This window comes from Squalius cephalus (genome assembly GCF_949319135.1).
Source record: "Squalius cephalus genome assembly, chromosome: 7".
In the NCBI taxonomy this organism is placed as follows: Eukaryota; Metazoa; Chordata; class Actinopteri; order Cypriniformes; family Leuciscidae; genus Squalius; species Squalius cephalus.
In genome coordinates this window covers 9,448,084-9,467,991 of record NC_137128.1, presented here as the reverse complement: position 1 = coordinate 9,467,991, position 19,908 = coordinate 9,448,084, and the positions used below count along the sequence as shown (strand labels likewise).

At 39.0% G+C, this 19,908-nt stretch overlaps 1 protein-coding gene across 1 annotated transcript in view; it reads left to right on the top strand.

The window, feature by feature from the left end:
- The window catches only part of cacna1eb (calcium channel, voltage-dependent, R type, alpha 1E subunit b), a 96,938-nt gene that overhangs the window by 26,592 nt on the left and 50,438 nt on the right, over window positions 1-19,908 (top strand). Inside the window, exons 6-15 of the mRNA XM_079876058.1 lie at window positions 2,275-2,465; window positions 2,898-3,001; window positions 3,992-4,107; window positions 5,499-5,552; window positions 5,994-6,074; window positions 6,351-6,560; window positions 14,593-14,705; window positions 14,812-14,924; window positions 15,149-15,280; window positions 19,395-19,464. Of these exons, the coding sequence (XP_079732184.1) occupies window positions 2,275-2,465; window positions 2,898-3,001; window positions 3,992-4,107; window positions 5,499-5,552; window positions 5,994-6,074; window positions 6,351-6,560; window positions 14,593-14,705; window positions 14,812-14,924; window positions 15,149-15,280; window positions 19,395-19,464 (1,184 nt within the window). The remainder of the gene's footprint in view (window positions 1-2,274; window positions 2,466-2,897; window positions 3,002-3,991; window positions 4,108-5,498; window positions 5,553-5,993; window positions 6,075-6,350; window positions 6,561-14,592; window positions 14,706-14,811; window positions 14,925-15,148; window positions 15,281-19,394; window positions 19,465-19,908) is intronic.

Below are 19,908 nucleotides of genomic sequence, written 5' to 3'. Positions count from 1 at the left end.
ATCTGGATGTAGATTTCCCTTCAGAGAGCCAAGCAGATCTTTGTTTTCATGTTGCATCACGCTCATCACTAAGCTAACACTCGCAATGTTAAAAATAATGTACAGCGGGGCAGAGCAGGCGGGGCAAGATGCGTTACAAAGACGCATTTTAAAAATTTGACATGATAGCATTGTACAATTACGATATATCGTAATTGTGCAGTACTATCATATTTTGTGACTTTCCATTGTAAATGAAAAAATAGCATCGGTACAGACTCTGCATTTATTGCATCTGCCATATTTTCTTCCTGACACGCCCCCAACTCGGAATCTCAGGGCTCAATGAAATATTAAAGTTTCCCACTTGTAATTACGACTTTGTAGTGGGGTTCATGTGTGTTTAACTTGTTAAAACGATCTTTCCGACGTGACTTGAACACACCACCTCTGGAAACAACTGACAACTGTGATTGGCTGAAGGCACAAGCAGAATGCCCTTCATTAGCATCTATCCTGAGCTGTGACACCAAAGGCAGCAGATAAGGACATATATAGATCTATTTCACACTCCAAAGAAGAACCAGAATGAGTACAAGATCTAATATTATTAGCAATGTTATTGCGTGAGAATACTCAGACATTTCTGAAAGGCCATCAATGGAGAAAGACGCCAGCAGAGACTAACAAGGCCATGATTAACAGTAAACTGTTTGACTGTAATTGAGGTGAAATCTAGGGTGTTTCTCAATTGGAAAGCTGCGTCCTAGTAAGGCTGCAAAACTAGGCTTCCACGTCATCAAGCTCCTTCGAAGGCAGTCTCTACTTTAAGCATCCTAGGAAGGCAGCTTTCGTTTCGCACCCTTCATTCAGCGTATTTTGAAGGATGCATCAAGTGTATCCTTCGTGTCCTCAAGTCACCCACAATCATCTGAACGAATTCCAATCCATGAAAAGGAATTTACAGAAAATGAGTTGGCACTGAGCTCCTCACATTTCATCACAAGATGAAGATGCATGTTTTCTTTGGTTTAGTTGTACTGTAAATTCACTGCTGATGGAACAGACTTGTTATTCACTGTATTGCATTCAGTGTTGAGGAAAATTACTTTTAAAAGTAATGTGTTTCAGTATTGTGTTACTCATTAAAAAATAACTAATTGCATTTACTTAGTTACTATTTATGGAAAGTAATGTAAAGTAATGTATTGATGGAAAGGAAAGTTTTTCTCACCTGGGCTTTTTTTTTTTTTTTTATAACAGAAAAGCTTCTATTTTTGGCAAATGTAAAGGCCGTTTTTACACCAGAAGTTTCAAGTGCAAAAGGAAATGCAAAATCATGCCTGTACAGTAGAGGGCTCCACTCAAACAAACCTTTTGGCTTCGCGTTTTTGCTTATCAGTGTGACTGAATTGGATCATCGAAGGTCAGCAGCAAAGACATTGGTTAATAAAGTTGTTTTACATGAAGATTACATGAAGTTTATTTGTATTATTTAATTTATGTAATTGTTGTAGGTTTTGCGTAATATTCTGAATTTGCATTTTCACTGTTTTTAGTGAAAATTAACTACAATAACCGTCATGTTCACACACAGCGCACACAACTCCTCTGCACTTACTCCTGATTTCACCGATCCTTTCCCTCTGATTCTAGGGATAAGTTATGAGTAGGGTTAGGTTTAGGGGTAGGGATACGGTTAGGACTAAATTTTCGGACAGGGATGTTGTTCCAGGATCAAAAAAATATGTTGACCCAGGAACGCATCTAGCTCTGCAAAATCAGGATGTGCACTGATCGCATTGTACTGTAATAGAAAGTCAGTTAATCCAAAGGTTTGTAAGATCAAATATTTTTCCCAAATGAATTGTAATAGTATTTTAGTGCTCTGATCATGGGGACTGAAACCTTTTTTAAGTTTTTTTTTTTTTTTAAATTTTTTCATTTGAGAAACACCCCTAAATGTAGTCTGTCATAGCAGACACTGCCCCCTTCTGACTAGGAGGATGGCATCCTACACAATTCTAAAGCTCTAACTTTAAAGCCTGCCTTGGTGATTTTAATGTACAGTTAACTTATTTTGAACTGTAAAGCAAACAAAGTGAGCATCACTAAGATAATGCTTTCACCAATATATTGTGTTCAACTACCTAATGTTTGATCAAAAATATATATAATACTGTTGTTTATCAAAAAGACTACAGGAGCATAACCTTTCTTCTGCAATCTTTAGATTTGCTGTATTTGTGTAGTCACTGAATGCATCTTATAATGTTCCTCTCTCTGTTCTTTCAGATAATGAGACCGTGGACTCTTCTGAGGTTGAGTTTGCGTGTGGAGTGAGGAAGTGCCCTGATAAATACACCTGCATCGGCTCATGGATTGGGCCCAATGATGGCATCACTCAGTTTGATAACATCTTGTTTGCAGTGCTAACAGTATTTCAGTGCATTACCATGGAGGGATGGACTGCTGTCCTCTACAACGTGAGTTCATGCAGTTTTATAGTTGACTGATTGGATTTATGTTCACATTGATAAAATACTCAGCGTTTATCTTTATGCATCCTCATTAACCTATACCAACTTAACATGTGGAGCTGCAGTGCTTGCACTGATTTCTATATAAAAATATGACAGGATCTTGTCTTCAACTGAATATCTTTGCTTAATGTGACTCATTTATGCAGGATTTTGCTCCTTTAAGGAGAAAACAAAGTAAATAGTGTTGAAATTATGCTGTAAATGTCTATATTGCATTTAATCAAACATAATGTTTACTTTGCAAACAGCAATGATATATTGGACTGCAAATAAACAAAACAAAACAAAAATAACATACACCTAGCCATAATCTTCAGGTGATTATTTTCTACTCAGGTTTTACTTTATTTGTTGATTATTGTTATTTTTCCACAGACTAATGATGCTTTAGGACCCACATGGAATTGGGTATATTTCATTCCTCTCATCATTATCGGCTCATTTTTTGTGCTCAACCTTGTTTTGGGTGTCCTCTCTGGGTAAGAAATTCACAAATACATCCCAAAAAATTGGAATTCTGTCATTATCTATTCATGCTCATGTTTTTTCAAACCTGATTTCATTTTTGCCATGAAACACAAAAGGAGAATTTGAATAATGTTTTTGTTGTTTATACTTAAAAAAAAACAATTACATTGAATGAGGACTGTAACTTTCAAGCATCAAAAGGATCCAAAAGCATCCACTTATTAAATTATTCTCTTCTGGAATCCTACAGTATGTGTGTGGAACAGACCAAAATTTTTCTCGAGAACCGGATCAGTCTGATTTGTGATTGATGTTGTGAACTGGATCAAATTTGTTCATTAATCAACATCCCTCTTTATTTTATGAACAATCAAATAAGTACCAAGGAGAGCTATAGTGGATATCAGGAATTTTTGTAAATACAGTCTAATTTATAGCTTCTGAATGTTTGTATAAAATGCACAAGTCATGTTAACTATTTTTATTATACTTTTTAGATATCTGGTTGGTGCTTTTGCATGATTTTTTGAGTCTTGAAAGCTCCAGTCCCATTTCATTGTAATTGCATGGAAAAATGTATTTGTGTACTACAGAAAGAAATCCAAGTAGGGCTAAATGTTGATCGATTTTTCATTATTTTGTCAACTAATCTTTAATCTTATTTATTCTTATCCAATAATTTCAGGGTTTGTAATGCAAAAACGAATGATTATTAGTTTTGTAGTTTTCACTGAATGAGAGAATTATTGCCTTCTGGTGAGCCTGCAGTCGTGGGTGGGCTGAAAACCACACACTCCGGATGATTGGTTCAGTAGGGATTGATTACTGTACTCTTTGCCTCGTTCAGCCTCCACAGTGTTTCTTAGCTGTTCATGCCCTTTATAGATTGTAAAAGGTCAGAACTTATAAAGCACTTAATTGATGCCCAATCTATTGATCATTTACGTGAATTATTGTGTGAATGTGTGTAATGACACTTAATTCCCTAAATATTTCTGTAGGGAATTTGCTAAAGAGAGAGAGAGAGTGGAGAACAGACGTGCCTTCATGAAGCTTAGACGACAGCAACAGGTGGAGAGAGAACTCAACGGCTACCGGGCCTGGATAGACAGAGCAGGTACAAGTCAGAAGCATGCATTCATTTACATCCAAAATATTGCTGGTTTTGCTATTCTACAAATGTTCAGACTTGGATTTATAAGAATGCTGTCAAAAAGTGGATCTGAGGACTTGGTTTCTGCTTGCAAGATTCTGGTACTTTGCAATTGTACATTTAAGTGGAACAACTGTTGTCAGATAAATGAGTCAGGATGGATACTGGTGTCAGTTTTGTATGCTTTGTTAAGTGTTCGCATTAGTTGGTTGGTTAGTCTCTTTTCATTGTTGATCACTGATGTGTATTTATTCATGTCGGCAAATTTTGTTATCTATTTCAGCATACAGTTTGTATGTTTAACACTCATGTTTTTTGTCATATGTTGTGTATATGTAAGGGGTGGGAAACAAGCCTGCAATATCTGCCATTGGATTCGTCAAAGCATTGATTTTTTTTTTTTAATAATTTGATTTGTGGCAACATGTTCTCACTACTCACTTCACATATGGATGCTCGGCCAAGACCCCATTGGCATCAATGACCAAGCATCCATATGTGACGATTTGGGAGTGGGAACGTGTTGCTAAGAGAGACAGAGCTTAAAAGAGACAAAAGGCTTGTCAACAATGAATTGATGACAAATAAAAAAGTTATCAGAGAAGTGTGGGTGAAATGTTCTGGTGGAGTTGTGGTTGTATTTCCTATGAGACCCGTGGAAACAAGACATCAAGTGATTTTTCGATGCCGCTATTGCAGTAGTATCTGCTAGCGGGACACCGTAGATGTGACAGTAGCTTCATTCATGATGCTTCACTGGCTAATTATTTACTAGCAAAGCTAAATGTTCAAACTTGGATGGCTATTATGCTACTAAAATATTTCCAGTACTCTCTTAAAATTGTTAAGACTGCTGTGGTATTGCTTGTTTTGAATGCAATTTTATTTGTAATTTTTTGCTTTTTAAAACCATTTCAGCCAGGCTAGCAAAGTTTCATGTCTTTACCCAGGTTCAGTGACAGACTGTGCTCTGATTGTGTACTACACCTACACCACTCTTTTCACATTTCACCCTGCCACCCACCACCTGAACACAACATTCAGGTGAACATGAGTGTGTGAAGCTGCTCATTCTCCCACGCAGTGAAGGGTCAACCAAAAGGTGACACTGACTCACTGACTGGAGTGTTTGTGTATGTGCCTGTCTGTGCTCAGAATAGTTGATGCTTCTACAGTACAGCAGATCACTTTTAAGAGGCCTACAAATTGTCTTATTCTTTCACAAAGCAAACTGAATTGACCAATAATCGATTTTATTATGTTAATTTCATGTTAATAAGTTATATTGATTCTCTACTCTCTCTCTCTCTCTCTCTCTCTCTCTCTCTCTCTCTCTCTCTCTCTCTCTCTCAAAGAGGAAGTAATGCTCGCAGAAGAAAACAAGAATTCTGGGAGGTCAGCGTTAGATGGTATGAATTACATTTTAACAGAGCTGCACAGAAACAAATGTGTTGTCTTGTGGATGGAGAGTTTGGTTTTTAAACCAGTTTTAAACCCAAAAAATCTACTTTGAAAGCTCAGATTTAAAGACTGCTGTTATTGATTAAATGTGATATTAATAATCATTCATTTATATCTTGTGGAAGAGTCTAGCCCAAAATAATCTTTCTTGTGACTTCTCTGCAGAGCCCCAATAAAAATAAATAATACCTATTTTCAGACAGTAATACTTTGGAATGGAGATGTGTTCACAGGTTAAAAATGTATTTTTGCAATTGGAAGGCTAATGGCAGCCACAATAAATGCCTCCAGACACTTAACAACATATTTTTATTTACTTGGATCGCTATACCTTCATGATAAGAAACATAAAGCCAACAAATGGTGTCATTTAACCCTTTTAATTTTAGTTTTGAAACGGGCCACTAGCAAGAAAAATGCGAGGCGTCGAGGACCAGGGGAGGAGAAATATTCTGAAATCTCTACAGTTGGTAAGTAAAATATAAATGTCATCTCTTTTTTTCGTCCACATTAAGACTTGACTTGTTTTGCCTTTTGTAATCAGCTTTTATGTTTGAGGTACCAATCAGAATTTATCTGTCTGAAGGGAAGAAAACAACTATAATTAACACACATTCCATAAATTCATCTCCATTTTTCAGGCTTTTGACATACCACCATTGATATTCTGATAGAAAACAAACAGCAAATTTCAAATGACATTGATTCTGTGAGACTATGGATTTCTTTTCTCTTTTGCGTGTCAGGTGGGCCCCGACCAAGGGTTGGTATACGAACAGCAAGGCGAGGTCCTGCTGCTTACATGCGGCGCAAGGAACGAATGTTGCGAATCTCTATTCGTCGCATGGTTAAAACCGACAGCTTCTATTGGATAGTCCTCAGTCTGGTTGGTCTCAACACCATCTGTGTTTCCATCGTTCATCACAATCAACCGGAATGGCTCACTGTTATTCAATGTAAGTGTCTATTTCCCCCTAAAACTGTAACTAATACTGCTTCTACTAAAAGTAATAATAATAGTCCTGATAAAGTTTCTGAGACTGTGTAGGCAATTTTACTACCTTTATTACTCAGATTAAAATATTTAAAAGCTTTTAAGCATAAATAAATGTATGAAGTATTGCTGATCAAATATCTTAAGTCTAATAATCTTAATTATTCTTGTATTTGCACCAGGTTAGCATGAGAGGACATAATAATTCATCAAAATATTTTTTTTTCAAGTTATGCCCTCCCAAATAGTAATGGGGTATTTTCACTCATGTTTACAGCTCTATACAAAGTTCGTAAATTGACTTTATGGACTGGATTATCCCAAAAATGTAAACACTAGTTGATCAGCTACACAGCAATGGGCTCACAAATTTGGCTATGTTTAAATATCCATTGAAATGTGTTTGGTTGACAACATCCCCAACTTCAGACAGGAATGCCTGCTTTCCCTTTGAACCAAAACAAATTGTCTAGTAAAAACGAAGGGGGTATGTGTATGCGTCCAACAAAGTTCATTCTACAAACTGCAACCCCTCTGAATCTTTGCAACACATCTGAATCAGCAGAATATTTATCAGTTAGGTGTCAAACTACTGCTGAGAAAGTTAACAGTGGCTGTCATCATTGCTTGCTACATCCCCTCGAATGCAAAAGCACAGGACAGTATTTCCCAGTCCTGGAGCACCCTTAACACTGCACATTTAGAATGCCTCTCTTATCACGCCTTACCTGACAACTAGCTCAGACAACTGGCTGTGCTGTAGCACCTAGGCTGTTTTTGTGTGTGTGTGTTATAGCCTTTAAAAGTATACTCCATTGACCATGAGCTTGAATGGGTACATTTTCAAGGGATTTATCCATACAGCATCCATACTCCTCCTGACCCGGAGAGGACAGTGGGGGCTTTGCTCTGGACAGTTTGGTTTCTGTTCGAAAGGAATAAGGATCACAAAAGTAGAGAAGTTCACGATGTGTCTGCTGTTCTTGAAGGATGAGGAAAAGAAGTGTTACCACCAAGGGGACCCAACAATTAAAGCAATACATTTAGGCACATAAGCATACAGTAGGATGAGCACAGGTTTCAAATATTTAGGCTGCACATGCCACCGCGCCCCCTGCTGAAGCTGAAATTTACATCATAAGAACTTTGCGTGAGACATAGCAGCAAGCAGAAAACCAGAGCATTTTCTTGGATTAAAAGTTCAGTAAACTATCATATTCTTTTCAGTAAACTGCTATTTAACAAACACTTAAAAGGAAATTGTTTTAATAGCAGGTAAATTCAGTCACAACAGTTTCCATCAGCATGTCTCTATCCCTTCTCCAGGCATTTTTGCCTGTCTACACCAACATATGAGACCAACGTTCAGCATTTCCCTGCCCCCACCTCATGAACTTAGACCTCTCTTCTGCACTGCCCCGTTTCAGACACAAAAACAGTCATGGCATCCATCAAAATGTGGTATAGCCTCACCAGTGATTAGTGGACTTGGAGGAGTATGAATTGTTGATCATTTGTTAAATTAAAAGTTATTAATATAACAAATTTTGTGTTTTGCTAAGTTTGCTCCTTCAGTATTTCTGGATTATTATTTCACATGTTTCTATGCTATACTGGAATACAATGATATGCATTTCATAAGTTTTAAAGGTTTTTATAAGTAAAAACATTAAATATGACCAAATAGTCAATGTTTACAGTGTTCACCCTTCTTCTTCATAACCTCTGCAGTTCACTCTGGGCCAAATTCTGTCTGATGGCTATCCATTTTTGCCTCATTAGTGCTTGGAGTTGATCACAATTTGTGGGCTTCTGCATGTCCACTCGCCTTTATAGGATTGACCACAGGTTCTCAATGCCACTGATTCAAAATTTCAATATAATGATCTCCTAGCCACTCTTGCTTGTGACATGGGGCTCCATCATGCTGAGAAATGCATGGATCATCACCAAAATGCTCCTGAGGCATTGGGAGAGGTTGCACTTGCAGGATGTCTTGATGCTATTCTTTATTCATGGCAGTGTTTTTGAACAGAATTGAGAAAGCCACTCCCCTGGATGAAAAGCAGCCCCACACATGGGTGGACTTGGGATACTTCACTGTCGGCACGACACAGGACTGGCTGTTATCCAAAAGTCTTGGCCTCACTGCGTGTGTGTCACACAAGGTTGAAGGAAGAAAAGAAGATGATGATCGAGTTTCAAAAGCCTTTGATAATTCACTTCGAAGGCAATCCAAACAGGCAGGCAAACAAAACACAACCTCTAACATAGACGTGACTGGAAAAAATGAACACTGAAAAGGCTGCAACTTAAATACGAAACAAAAACGGGAAAAAATGACAAACACCTGTTAGAATAAATGAATCTCCATGGCAACTAAAGAGTGGTGGGAAACTGAACAAAGGAATACATGTGACTAAAAATAACAAACTAAAAGTACATGAAAACAAAACTAACTAAACAGAACCGTGACATTACGCCGCCTCCCGGACGGCACGACCTCACGGTGTGAAGAGAAGACTTAGGAGGAGGAGGAGGAGGAGATGGCAAAGGGATGGTAAGCATGGTAGGCAGAGGGATGGTGAGATCAGGCAGACAGACTGACCGAGAAGACCAGGGAAGAGCCCATGGATGAAGCATCCAGGGAGGAGATGACAGGAGGAATGGCCAGATGGGGACGACCCAGATCACAGCGGGAATGACAGCCCACGGTGGAGCCGAGGGAGGGAGGAGCCAAGGTGTTGCTGTGACTGACGACATCCTGGTGACGACCAACGGAGGAGGAGCCGATGGATCCCAGGGCACAGACGGAGAGCCGATGGACTTGAGTGGCACCAATGGCACTGGAGACCAAGGCGGACGAGCGTCGGAGACAGAGTGCCCGAGGACTGAGGCTTAACCGGTGTGATGGAGGACAGAAGTGGAGCCGGAGGGAAGGAGGATCCTGCTGAAGCCTTAGGGGTGGAGAGCCCGAGCGCAGCGGAAGGCTTGCAAGTCCGTGGTGGAAGTTGAGTGATAACTGAACAGGGTAGAGCCGGTGGGATGAGGGAACCCGGTGGAGCCGCAAGGTCGAGGGTTTCTGGTGGAGTAGAGGGTGGGAGGAGCCAAGGCTGAGCTGACAGGTCAAAGGGCCGAGGTACAGCATAGGAATCAGAGGCAGGAAGCGGAGCCACATGATCCTCTTGCTCGGGCGAGGCTGGTGGTTGCACAACTTGAGGCTTCACGTTGCAGTAAGGCGTTCCAGGGGAAGACGAAGGGCTGCAGGCATCCTGCAGAGGCGGGGCTGGAGGACTGGCTGAGCTCTGAGGTGACGGAGAGGAGGGAAGCTGGACGGGATCAATGACGGTCCATACAGGTGAACGATACAGTTTCGATGCTGTCCTGAAAAAGCAACAACAAAGAACAGACAAATTATTCAGGGTGGGAAAGGGTGGCAGGCAGTACCTCGGTGTCCCAGTCTATCAGCCTGTCCTCAGTGTCCAAATTCACCAGAATTTCCTCTGCCACAGATGTCGCTGGCTCACACCCCTGGTCAGACTCACTCTGGGGCTCCGGCTGGCTCACACATCGTGGCAGGCTGAAGCTCTCCGTCTGTGGGGGGCTCAAGCGAAATATCCTCGGTCAAGGGTGGTGGTGGGCTGGGCTCTGGGTTCGGCTGCGAGATGTCTGCAAGGTGGGGCTGAACGTTGATGTTACCATCGACATCCGCTTAAACCACAGCACGAATCTAATAAAGTCCTTCAGGGTCCAGCACGGATCTCCCTGTAGCATGACGAAGCTAATATCATCGTCCAGTCCACACCGAAATCCCTCCATCAAACAGACGTTATTACAGTGGGCATGATAGCAGGTGTTGATTAATTCCTCCACGTAGTCCTCCAGGTCTCTTCCTCTCTGAAAAATACAAACAGTCTCCCCTTTCAATAAATGATTCCCCCTCACAGGGGGAACATTAATGGAGGTAATCTCTATTACTTTGTTTGTTCCAGTCATCTGCCACAAAAGGTTGAAGGAAGAACAAGAAGATAATGATCAAGTTTCAAAAGTCTTTAATAATCCACGTCACAGGCAGGTAAACAAAACACAACCTCTAACATAGACTTGACCGGGAAAATGAACACTGAAAAAGCTGCAACTTCAATACAAAGCAAATTAGGGAAATAATGACAATCACCTGTGATAATAAATTAATCTCCATGACAACTAAAGAGTGGCTGGAAACTGAAAAAAGGGACACATGTGACTGAAAATAACAAACTTAAAGTCCATGAAAATAAAACTAACTAAACAGAACCGTGAGAGCATGCAGATGAACTGCCATTATTGAGCAGCTCTGCACTGGTGGAGACATGATTTCATAGTTGACTTCTCAGGAGGAGACAGTCCTGGTGCTTACTGGACACTCTGGGACGTCCTGAACCTTCTTCATTGCAGTTGAACTTCTCTCCATGAAGTTATTGATAATCCAGTAAATGGTTCTTTCATGTGCAATATTCTTTGCAGCAATTTCTTTGCATGTGAGGCCATTTTGATGCAAAGCAATTATGGTTGCATGTCATTTTTGGAGGTAACCTTTGCTAACACAAGAACAGAATGATTGGAAGCACTTATTCCCCCTTTTATAGCAATCGGTCTGCTTTTATAATCCAATCAGAAAGATTACTGATTACTGAATGATACTACTCATTCACAGTTTCCCATGTGTTGATGAGATGATTAGAGAAACTATGATAGCTGGTAATTTTGTGCCAGGGCAAAAAAGTTTTTTTGCAGTCATTTAAAATGCATCTGATCACTCTGCACAATAATCTAGGAACAAAATGAATAAACACCATAACAACTGAAGCAGCAAATTTTGCAAGACATTGCTACAAACGTTTACTGCCATGACTGCCTGCACCATAATCCTATAACCTAACTGGAAACTATGGATAAACACTAAGGTTCTCTCTTCAACTACTTGAATATTTTGCAGTTTTCAGATCTAGTGAAGAAACAAGAAAAAAAAATCATTACTCCTGGCATCAAAAAGTTAAATGGTACATATTGTATAGACAAAGGGTCCAGGACCTTTTGGACAATGATGAGGAACCACTCCTCCACTGATGTGATATCACACCCCAGCTGGATGTTTAATCTCATTCAACAAAACTGTGTTGGGGTCATTTCACACAATGTCAAGACACCAATAAAATCACTTGTCTGGTTCGGCAACTATTCCACTACTAACATAAATACATTACAGTCTATGTTAAGGACTCAGCATAAACAGACCCAGCTTTCCTAAGTATTAGACATTCACTCGGTCCCCAAAGATCAAATGATCTCCAAAACACTGTTGTGCCCATATAGATAATACTTTGGGAAACACTCTGGACCAGTGGTCAGTCCATCACAAAACTAATACACACTCACACATTCATGCTCTCAATCACACCTACAGGCAATTTTAATATCTCCAATTAACAAGACCTACATGTGGGGGTAAACTCTAATGCCCAGAAAAAAACCTAAGCCAACTTGTGGAAAACATTCCCAACCATTCCTGTTACCGTCTTGGTGTTATTTAGGATTGCATTTGATCAGATATATTAGACCAATGCAATTCAATTACTAATTATTGTCATTGTTTGAAATTAGGCTTTATGGAAAGTTCAGAAGATAATAAGTAGAAAGCCTTAGGGCTAGTCTAATGAAAGTCAAATAACCCATGGCATATGTAACTAGAGTGCAATCTGTTACCCAGAAAGAAAGAATTAGCACTGTTTAGTGCAAACTGTGGGCCAAGACTGGCTGTCCAGGGAAGCTAAGCTTGGTTGAGTCTGGTTAGTATCTGGATGGGAGACCTCCTGGGAAAACTAGGTTGCTGTTGGAAGAGGTGTTTGTAAGACCAACAGGGGGTGCTCACCCTGTGGTCTGTGCGGGTCTTAACACCCCAGTGTTGTGACGGGGACACTATACTGTAACAAGCACCATCCTTCGGATGAGACGTTAAACCAAGGTCCGGACTCTCTGTGGTCATTAAAAATCCCATGATTTTCTTGCTCAGTGGCCTCTGTCCATCCTCATGGCCTCCTAATCATCCCCATACTGATTGGCTTCATCAACTCTGTCTCCTCTCCACCAGTAAGCTGGTGTGTGGTGGGCGTTCTGGCGCACTATGGCTGCTGTCACATCATCCAAGTGGAGCTGCACATTGGTGGTGGTTGAGGAGATTCCCCCCTTCTATGTAAAGCGCTTTGAGTGCTGAGAAAAGCGCTATATAAATGTAACAAATTATTATTATTATTATTATTATATTATTATTCTAGTGATTCTGAAGACTTTGGTAAGCTGGTTCAAGTGTGTTTAATTAGGGCTGGAGCTAAACTCTGCTGGAAGGTGGCCCTGCAGAAGCAGGAATTGACACCCCTGATCTATGGCAGTGCTTCTTATGCCTGTCTTGGGAACCCCCCACCACTGAACACTGAACATTGGTCACATCAAATTCAAGTTTTGCGGTCTCTACTATTGAGCTGATGAGTTGAATCAAGTGTGTAAGATGAGAGAGATACAAAATGTGCAATGGTTGGGGGTCCTTGGGACAGGTTTGAGAAGCACTGTTCTGTGGTGCTCAAGTCAGCTTACTTGCGGTCTGATCACAAACTCCTTGAAGCACCTTCTCCAAGGTCAATGTCTGAATGCTGCTTCCGATAAGAAAAGAAAAAAAAACCTCTTAATACTTTACAGCTTTGAAAGCACATTTTATCAGGAGACACATTTCAACTAACAGAACCACTTTAGAGCAGCATTATGTTTTCCACTGAAACTGCTGCTAATAAAATGACTACACAAAATAGACCTGTCAGACAGAAAAATGCCCCACTGCCTGCTCAACATGTCAGAACCGTTCTGTGTATCGATGACGGACATTCACTTAATGGTCCCTAGTGTTTTAAGAGTTGCTGAAAATACTCCACACTGCACAACAGGGCATCCAGCACTCTGTAGCTCAAGGCAGGTTGTGTTGTCATGAGGGCTCCGTGAAGCTGTCAGTGTTCCTACATTTTTATTTCAAAAGAACAAGCGGACACTTTTTGTCAGAGTAGACGCCATATTTAATTTTATGAATAACAACAAGTAGGGATGTACCCGAGGCTGAATAATGACTTAAAAACATATTTGTTTTTTAAAAACATATTCATTTGCATTACAAATGTGCTTTAATATGATGCTTAGTGCACTGGTGTAACTAAATGTTCTACCTCTGGAATATACTTTTTAGGAGCATAAAAGAGAGAAACCATAACTAGGAGCACCTGCTTGTGACTGACCAGTACAGTGACTGTGACTGTGATTTTCACACAGACAGTGATTTGTAGAGAAAAACCAACCAGACATCCATCATTTTCAGTAAGAATTTCCAAATCCATGTGACACTTTTGGCGAGTAACAGTCAGTAACATGATGCTGTGGCTACCTATGAAATAGTACAATTGGGTAGAAACAATTAATTGCACCCCACCAAACAGAAAGTGCTTTAAATGATGTTTTATAAACAAAGTTCGGGAGGAGCACGTTCAAATAAGCAATCCAATCTACTCGTCATCAAACAATTATGTCTACCCTAATCAGCATGACAAGAAGTATATATATATCCACACTGTCAACTCACCTAATATTCCTTGACAGTTTTTCAGCATCCCTCCACCACCCCGACTCCTCACTCTTGGCTTAATCTTTACAGCCAGGAATACGGGGGGAGTACTCTGGGTTCGGGCCGAATACCGAGCCCGGAGCCCTCTCCTCGGACAGCACGCCAAATACGCATTTATTCTATCTAACTTATTTGTAAGTGTGAACTAGTGAATCACTGTCATTGTGAATGGATCTAGACAGCTTCAATGATTTTAATGGGAGCAATTTAGTTTTTATGCTCACTTACAGGGTAGGCTAATACATGGTCCTACAGTAGGTGTTTGCCACTGAAAAGATTTTTTTACAATTTGCAGACTACGCAGAATTCGTGTTTCTTGGACTTTTTCTTGCTGAGATGTTTCTGAAAATGTATGGCCTTGGTTTCCGTCTGTACTTCCATTCATCCTTTAACTGCTTTGATTGTGGGGTAAGTGCTTCTTTTACATGTTTCCAATCAAACCAAATAGACATGCAACCCTTTGTCTGATAAATGCTGGCACTGATCGAAGCATAATGTTCTGCGTTTTGTGCAGGTTATTGTAGGAAGTATTTTTGAAGTGGTTTGGGGATTCTTCAGGCCGGGAGTGTCTTTTGGCATCAGTGTCCTCAGAGCCTTACGTCTGCTACGAATCTTTAAGATAACAAAGTAAGTTTATAACATTTATCCAAAGTATCAATTCAAGGATTTTTTTGTATGATGGCCACCAGCAAATGCAAATTAATTATGTTGTTGACATTAAACTACATAAAGGCATGAGTGGGCATATAACACAGATGTGTCTGCTGCATATTCTCTTGACTACAAAACACACATAAAAGTGTAAAGGTAAAATAATGACAATGTAAAGAACATGTATTATGTTTTATCAGGTACTGGACATCCTTGCGGAACTTGGTGGTGTCCCTCATGAGCTCCATGAAGTCAATCATTAGTTTGCTCTTCCTCCTCTTTCTGTTTATCGTAGTCTTCGCTTTACTTGGCATGCAGCTGTTTGGTGGCAGGTGAGAAATTGATCATGGTATTAAAGCACCGACCTCTTTCAGTCATTCTTACAAACAAGCATAAAACCATTCAATTACAGATACACTGTACTTAAATATGACAACAAAACATTACATTCATTTATTAAAACATTCTCTACAAAAGAATCTAAAGGGGGAAAAAACATTTAAATTGAGCCTCAAGACTGACCTACCTTCTCGAACGTCTCACAGTCTTCACATTCATGCACACACACACACGGTTTGCACCAACTAGTCAACTACTCAACTAGTCCTGCCACTACATGACGCAGTGTGTGTGTGTGTTAGCTAGTTTATCAGATACCTTAATTTGAGCTTTGTTCAATGCATGGTGGCAAGAGAAAGATCATTCCCCTTTGCACACACTTGTTTCAGAGTAACTGCGTGACATTAGGTTTAAAGTGCCCCTGCTATTTTAAAGTTTCCTAATGTTGTTTTGGAGTCTCCTACAACAGGTTTACATGCATCAAAGGTCAAAAAACTGTTTCATTTCCTCATAATATACATTTGCACATCACCACATTTTCAGTAATTCTCAAATGACTCATCAGATGAATCAGTCTCCCTAAATCCTTCCTTTCCGCGAGCTACTCTGCTCTGATTGACCAGACAGCTCAGTCTGTTGTGATTGGTTTACTGTGTACAGCTCGAGCAGGACTCAGTGTTTCTCAGTGATACACTGCTTAGTTTGACGTACATTATGAGATGTTGCAACTGTAATTCCTCACCATCAGCATTAACAAGTGCATGTCCATCAACAAACCGATTATTTTACGAGTAATAATTGTAATAAAAAAGAGTATTTTTCTAATACATTGAGGTGAACACGTGGAAACTGTATCAATAACAGTGCATGTATGCAATGTATACATTAGCCGAGCTCTAGTGTGAATGACTGATGTAACATAAACGTTGGTAAAACAAATCTTGCTCCATGCTTAATCTTTCCTTAAAGTAGTGAGAACGACAGACAATCTGCATTAATAAACACAGTTTTAGGTAATTGTGGCCCACAAACTGATTAGCAGAAGTATTTAAGTAACACAGTGATAATGTGAGTTAGCCAGTTAGCAGGAGACCTACAAAATATAAAACTCAAAACTAAGTATTTTAAATTTTATTAAAAAAAATTAACTAGTAGTAAAAAATTTACCGTTAAATTTACAGTAACTTACTGGCAGTGGCAACGATTAGCTAGTAAGTTACTGTGAATATGTTTTACAGTAAAGGTACCGTACTTCCATTTACAGTATTTTGTGTATTCACTTTAAAATCAAAAACTATTAAACACTGTGATTTTAGCTGTATTTACAGTATTTATCATTTTACTGTAGAAGAAATATTAATTAAATACTGTGATTTCAATTGCATTTACAGTGCTGGTTCATTTACTTTACAAATAAAAACAGTTAAGCACTGGTTTTTTTATGTATTGTATATGGCAATACAGTACTATTAACAGTAGGTAACAGTTAATCACTGTAAATTCAGTTTCTCACTGTACAATTTAAATTCTGTATCACTGTGATTTAATATTAGCCATCATTAATAGAATCACCACCATATTCTAAAATATTTCAATTAACTGCAGACAACAAGAAAATTGTTAACAGTTATTTATTTAAGACATTTGGTGAACAGGAACATGACAATACAGGTACAACATACACGCCATTACACTATCCAAAGTTAACACACGTTCGTTCAACCTAGAAGTGAAGTGAACTTTTTGCTGTTTGCAATGACGTGACTGACCGTTGAAGTCTCTTGATCCTCATTGGATAAATTTATGAAGCCCATTTCCGCCAGTGAAAGATAAAACTTAGGTTGTAAAATAAAAATCCCATGGTAAGTCATTATGAGTTAAAAGAAAGATAAGATAAGATAAAAAAGGAAAAATACAGTAGTTTACTTTACTATTTACAGTACTATCGTGGCTATATTGTGATTTTTTTACAGTAATGCTTTGACTACTGTGATTTCAACTGTAATGCTTAGACTACTGTGATTTTGTCATGTGTACAAGGTTTTAATGTAAACTTTCTACTGTAAAAATCCTATACAGTAATGTTACTGTGAAATCTAAAGTAAATAACTGTAGATTTCACAGCCATTATTTACAGTGTATATTGAACTCCGAGATTTGAGAAGCAGTTGTCAGTAAAATAAAGGGAACACAGCAAAAGTTTAGGATTATACTGCTGAGGTATCATGGTAAAGATTTCCCTGGTGTCGTGCAATAAGTGGGCGGGCAATATGCTAATGTTTCATCTTGATGTCGCAACGTAACGGAGACTGTTTTAGAAACAATTCATTTCATTGACTCAGAGTCGACTCTTACTTCTAAAAGACAATAACTTTATATACGGTGCACTTTCCAATTTAAAACCTTTCAGGATGTTTTCATTCACTAAGCTATGTTACACACTACATGAAAGGTAATTTCCAAAAAATCCATAATAGGGGCCCTTTAAATAATATACTGTAATTGACATACAGGTGCTGGTCATAAAATTAGAATATCTTCAAAAAGTTGATTTATTTCAAGAATTCAACTTAACAGGTGAAACTAATATATTATATAGACTCATTACATGCAAACTGAGATATTTCAAGCCTTTATTTGTTATAATTTTGATGATTATGGCTTACAGCTTATGAAACCACGAAATCAAAATCTCAGAAAATTAGAATATTACTTAAGACCAATACAAAAAAAGGAGTTTTAGAAATGCTGGCCAACTGAAAAGTATGAACATGAAACGTATGAGCATGTACAGCACTCAATACTTAGTTGGGGCTCCTTTTGCCTGAATTACTGCAGAAATGCGGCGTGGCATGGAGTCGATCAGTCTGTGGCACTGCTCAGGTGTTATGAGAGCCCAGGTTGCTCTGATAGTGGCCTTCAGCTCTTCTGCATTGTTGGGTCTGGCGTATTGCATCTTCCTCTTCACAATACCCCATAGATTTGCTATACGGTTAAGGTCAGGCGAGTTTGCTGGCCAATTTAGAACAGGGATACCATGGTCCTTAAACCAGGTACTGGTAGCTTTGGCACTGTGTGCAGGTGCCAAGTCCTGTTGGAAAATGAAATCTGCATCTCCATAAAGTTGGTCAGCAGCAGGAAGCAAGAAGTGCTCTAAAACTTCCTGGTATACGGCTGTGTTGACCTTGGACCTCAGAAAACACAGTGGACCAACACCAGCAGATGACATGGCACCCCAAACCATCACTGACTGTGGAAACTTCACACTGGACTTCAAGCATCTTGGATTGTGTGCCTCTCCATTCTTCCTCCAGACTCTGGGACCTTGGTTTCCAAATGAGATACAAAATTTGCTCTCATCAGAAAAGAGGACTTTGGTCCACTGTGCTTTATTCAATCCAGTCAACGCAGCCGTCTACCTGGACATTTCCAGAGCACTTCATGCTTCCTTCATTTTGGAGCAGGATTTGCACGTGCCCACACTGCCAAAAGAACCAAAACCTGGTACAATAACCATGGTATTACTGTGTAATTACTGTGTGATTTCATGCAATATTCTAATTTTCTGAGATTTTGATTTTGTGGGTTTCATAAACTGTAAGCCATAATCATCAAAATTATAACAAATAAAGGCTTGAAATATCTCAGTTTGCATGTAATGAGTCTATATAATATATTAATTTCACCTGTTAAGTTGAATTCTTGAAATAAATCAACTTTTTGATGATATTCTAATTTTATGACCAGCACCTGTATATTTAAAATTACAGGTAAACAGAAATAAAGCAAACCCAGAGTACTTTCACTATAAGCAAAGCACACTGTATATTTATATATAGGTGATTTATGTAAGGTCAATTCTGACTCGCTGAATAGTTGACTAGTAATAATGCATAGTTGTGCAAGGGTTAGGGTTAGGGTTATTTTACAAAAATAAAATGCTATTGTCTCAAAAAAGCAATAGATCTGTGCTTCATGCAATGTCAAAGGGTTACATTTGCAGTCAAATGGTTCAATTATATGGATGCTTACAAGGATAAAAAAAAAAATACAAACACAAATGTAATTTTAGCGAAATTAGTTGAAATCGTTCTTTCTCTTCCACAGGTTCATTTTTGAAGATTACACTCCAACTAATTTTGACACGTTTCCAGCTGCCATCATGACTGTCTTTCAGGTATGACTCTTCAGATTACTATATTTTGTGTTGTTCTTCAGTGGACATGAACATTTTAAAAGCTTTTGATTCAAAAGGCTATACGTATCTCTACCTATCTTTATTTTTCTTGCTCATCCCCTCATTGTGGCTGCCATTTTGAAATCATATGACCATCTGTTTGCAATTCGATTGAGGTTTACTCCTGTAACATGCCGGAGAAAGCAGGCGAAGGCGAGGATCTAAAAGCATGTTGTTGTTTTTTTTTAATAAAGTAGCACAAGGTAAATAAAGTAAAACAGATAACACAGAACTCAAGGAACAAAACCACGAGGATCACAGAAGCAACCATTACATGTAAAACAACTGACAAAGTAACAAGTGAAACACTAGGGATATAAATACTCAGGGGCAAACAAGCTTAACAAGGTAATGAGGAAACAAGGTAGACATGGGGAGACTTAT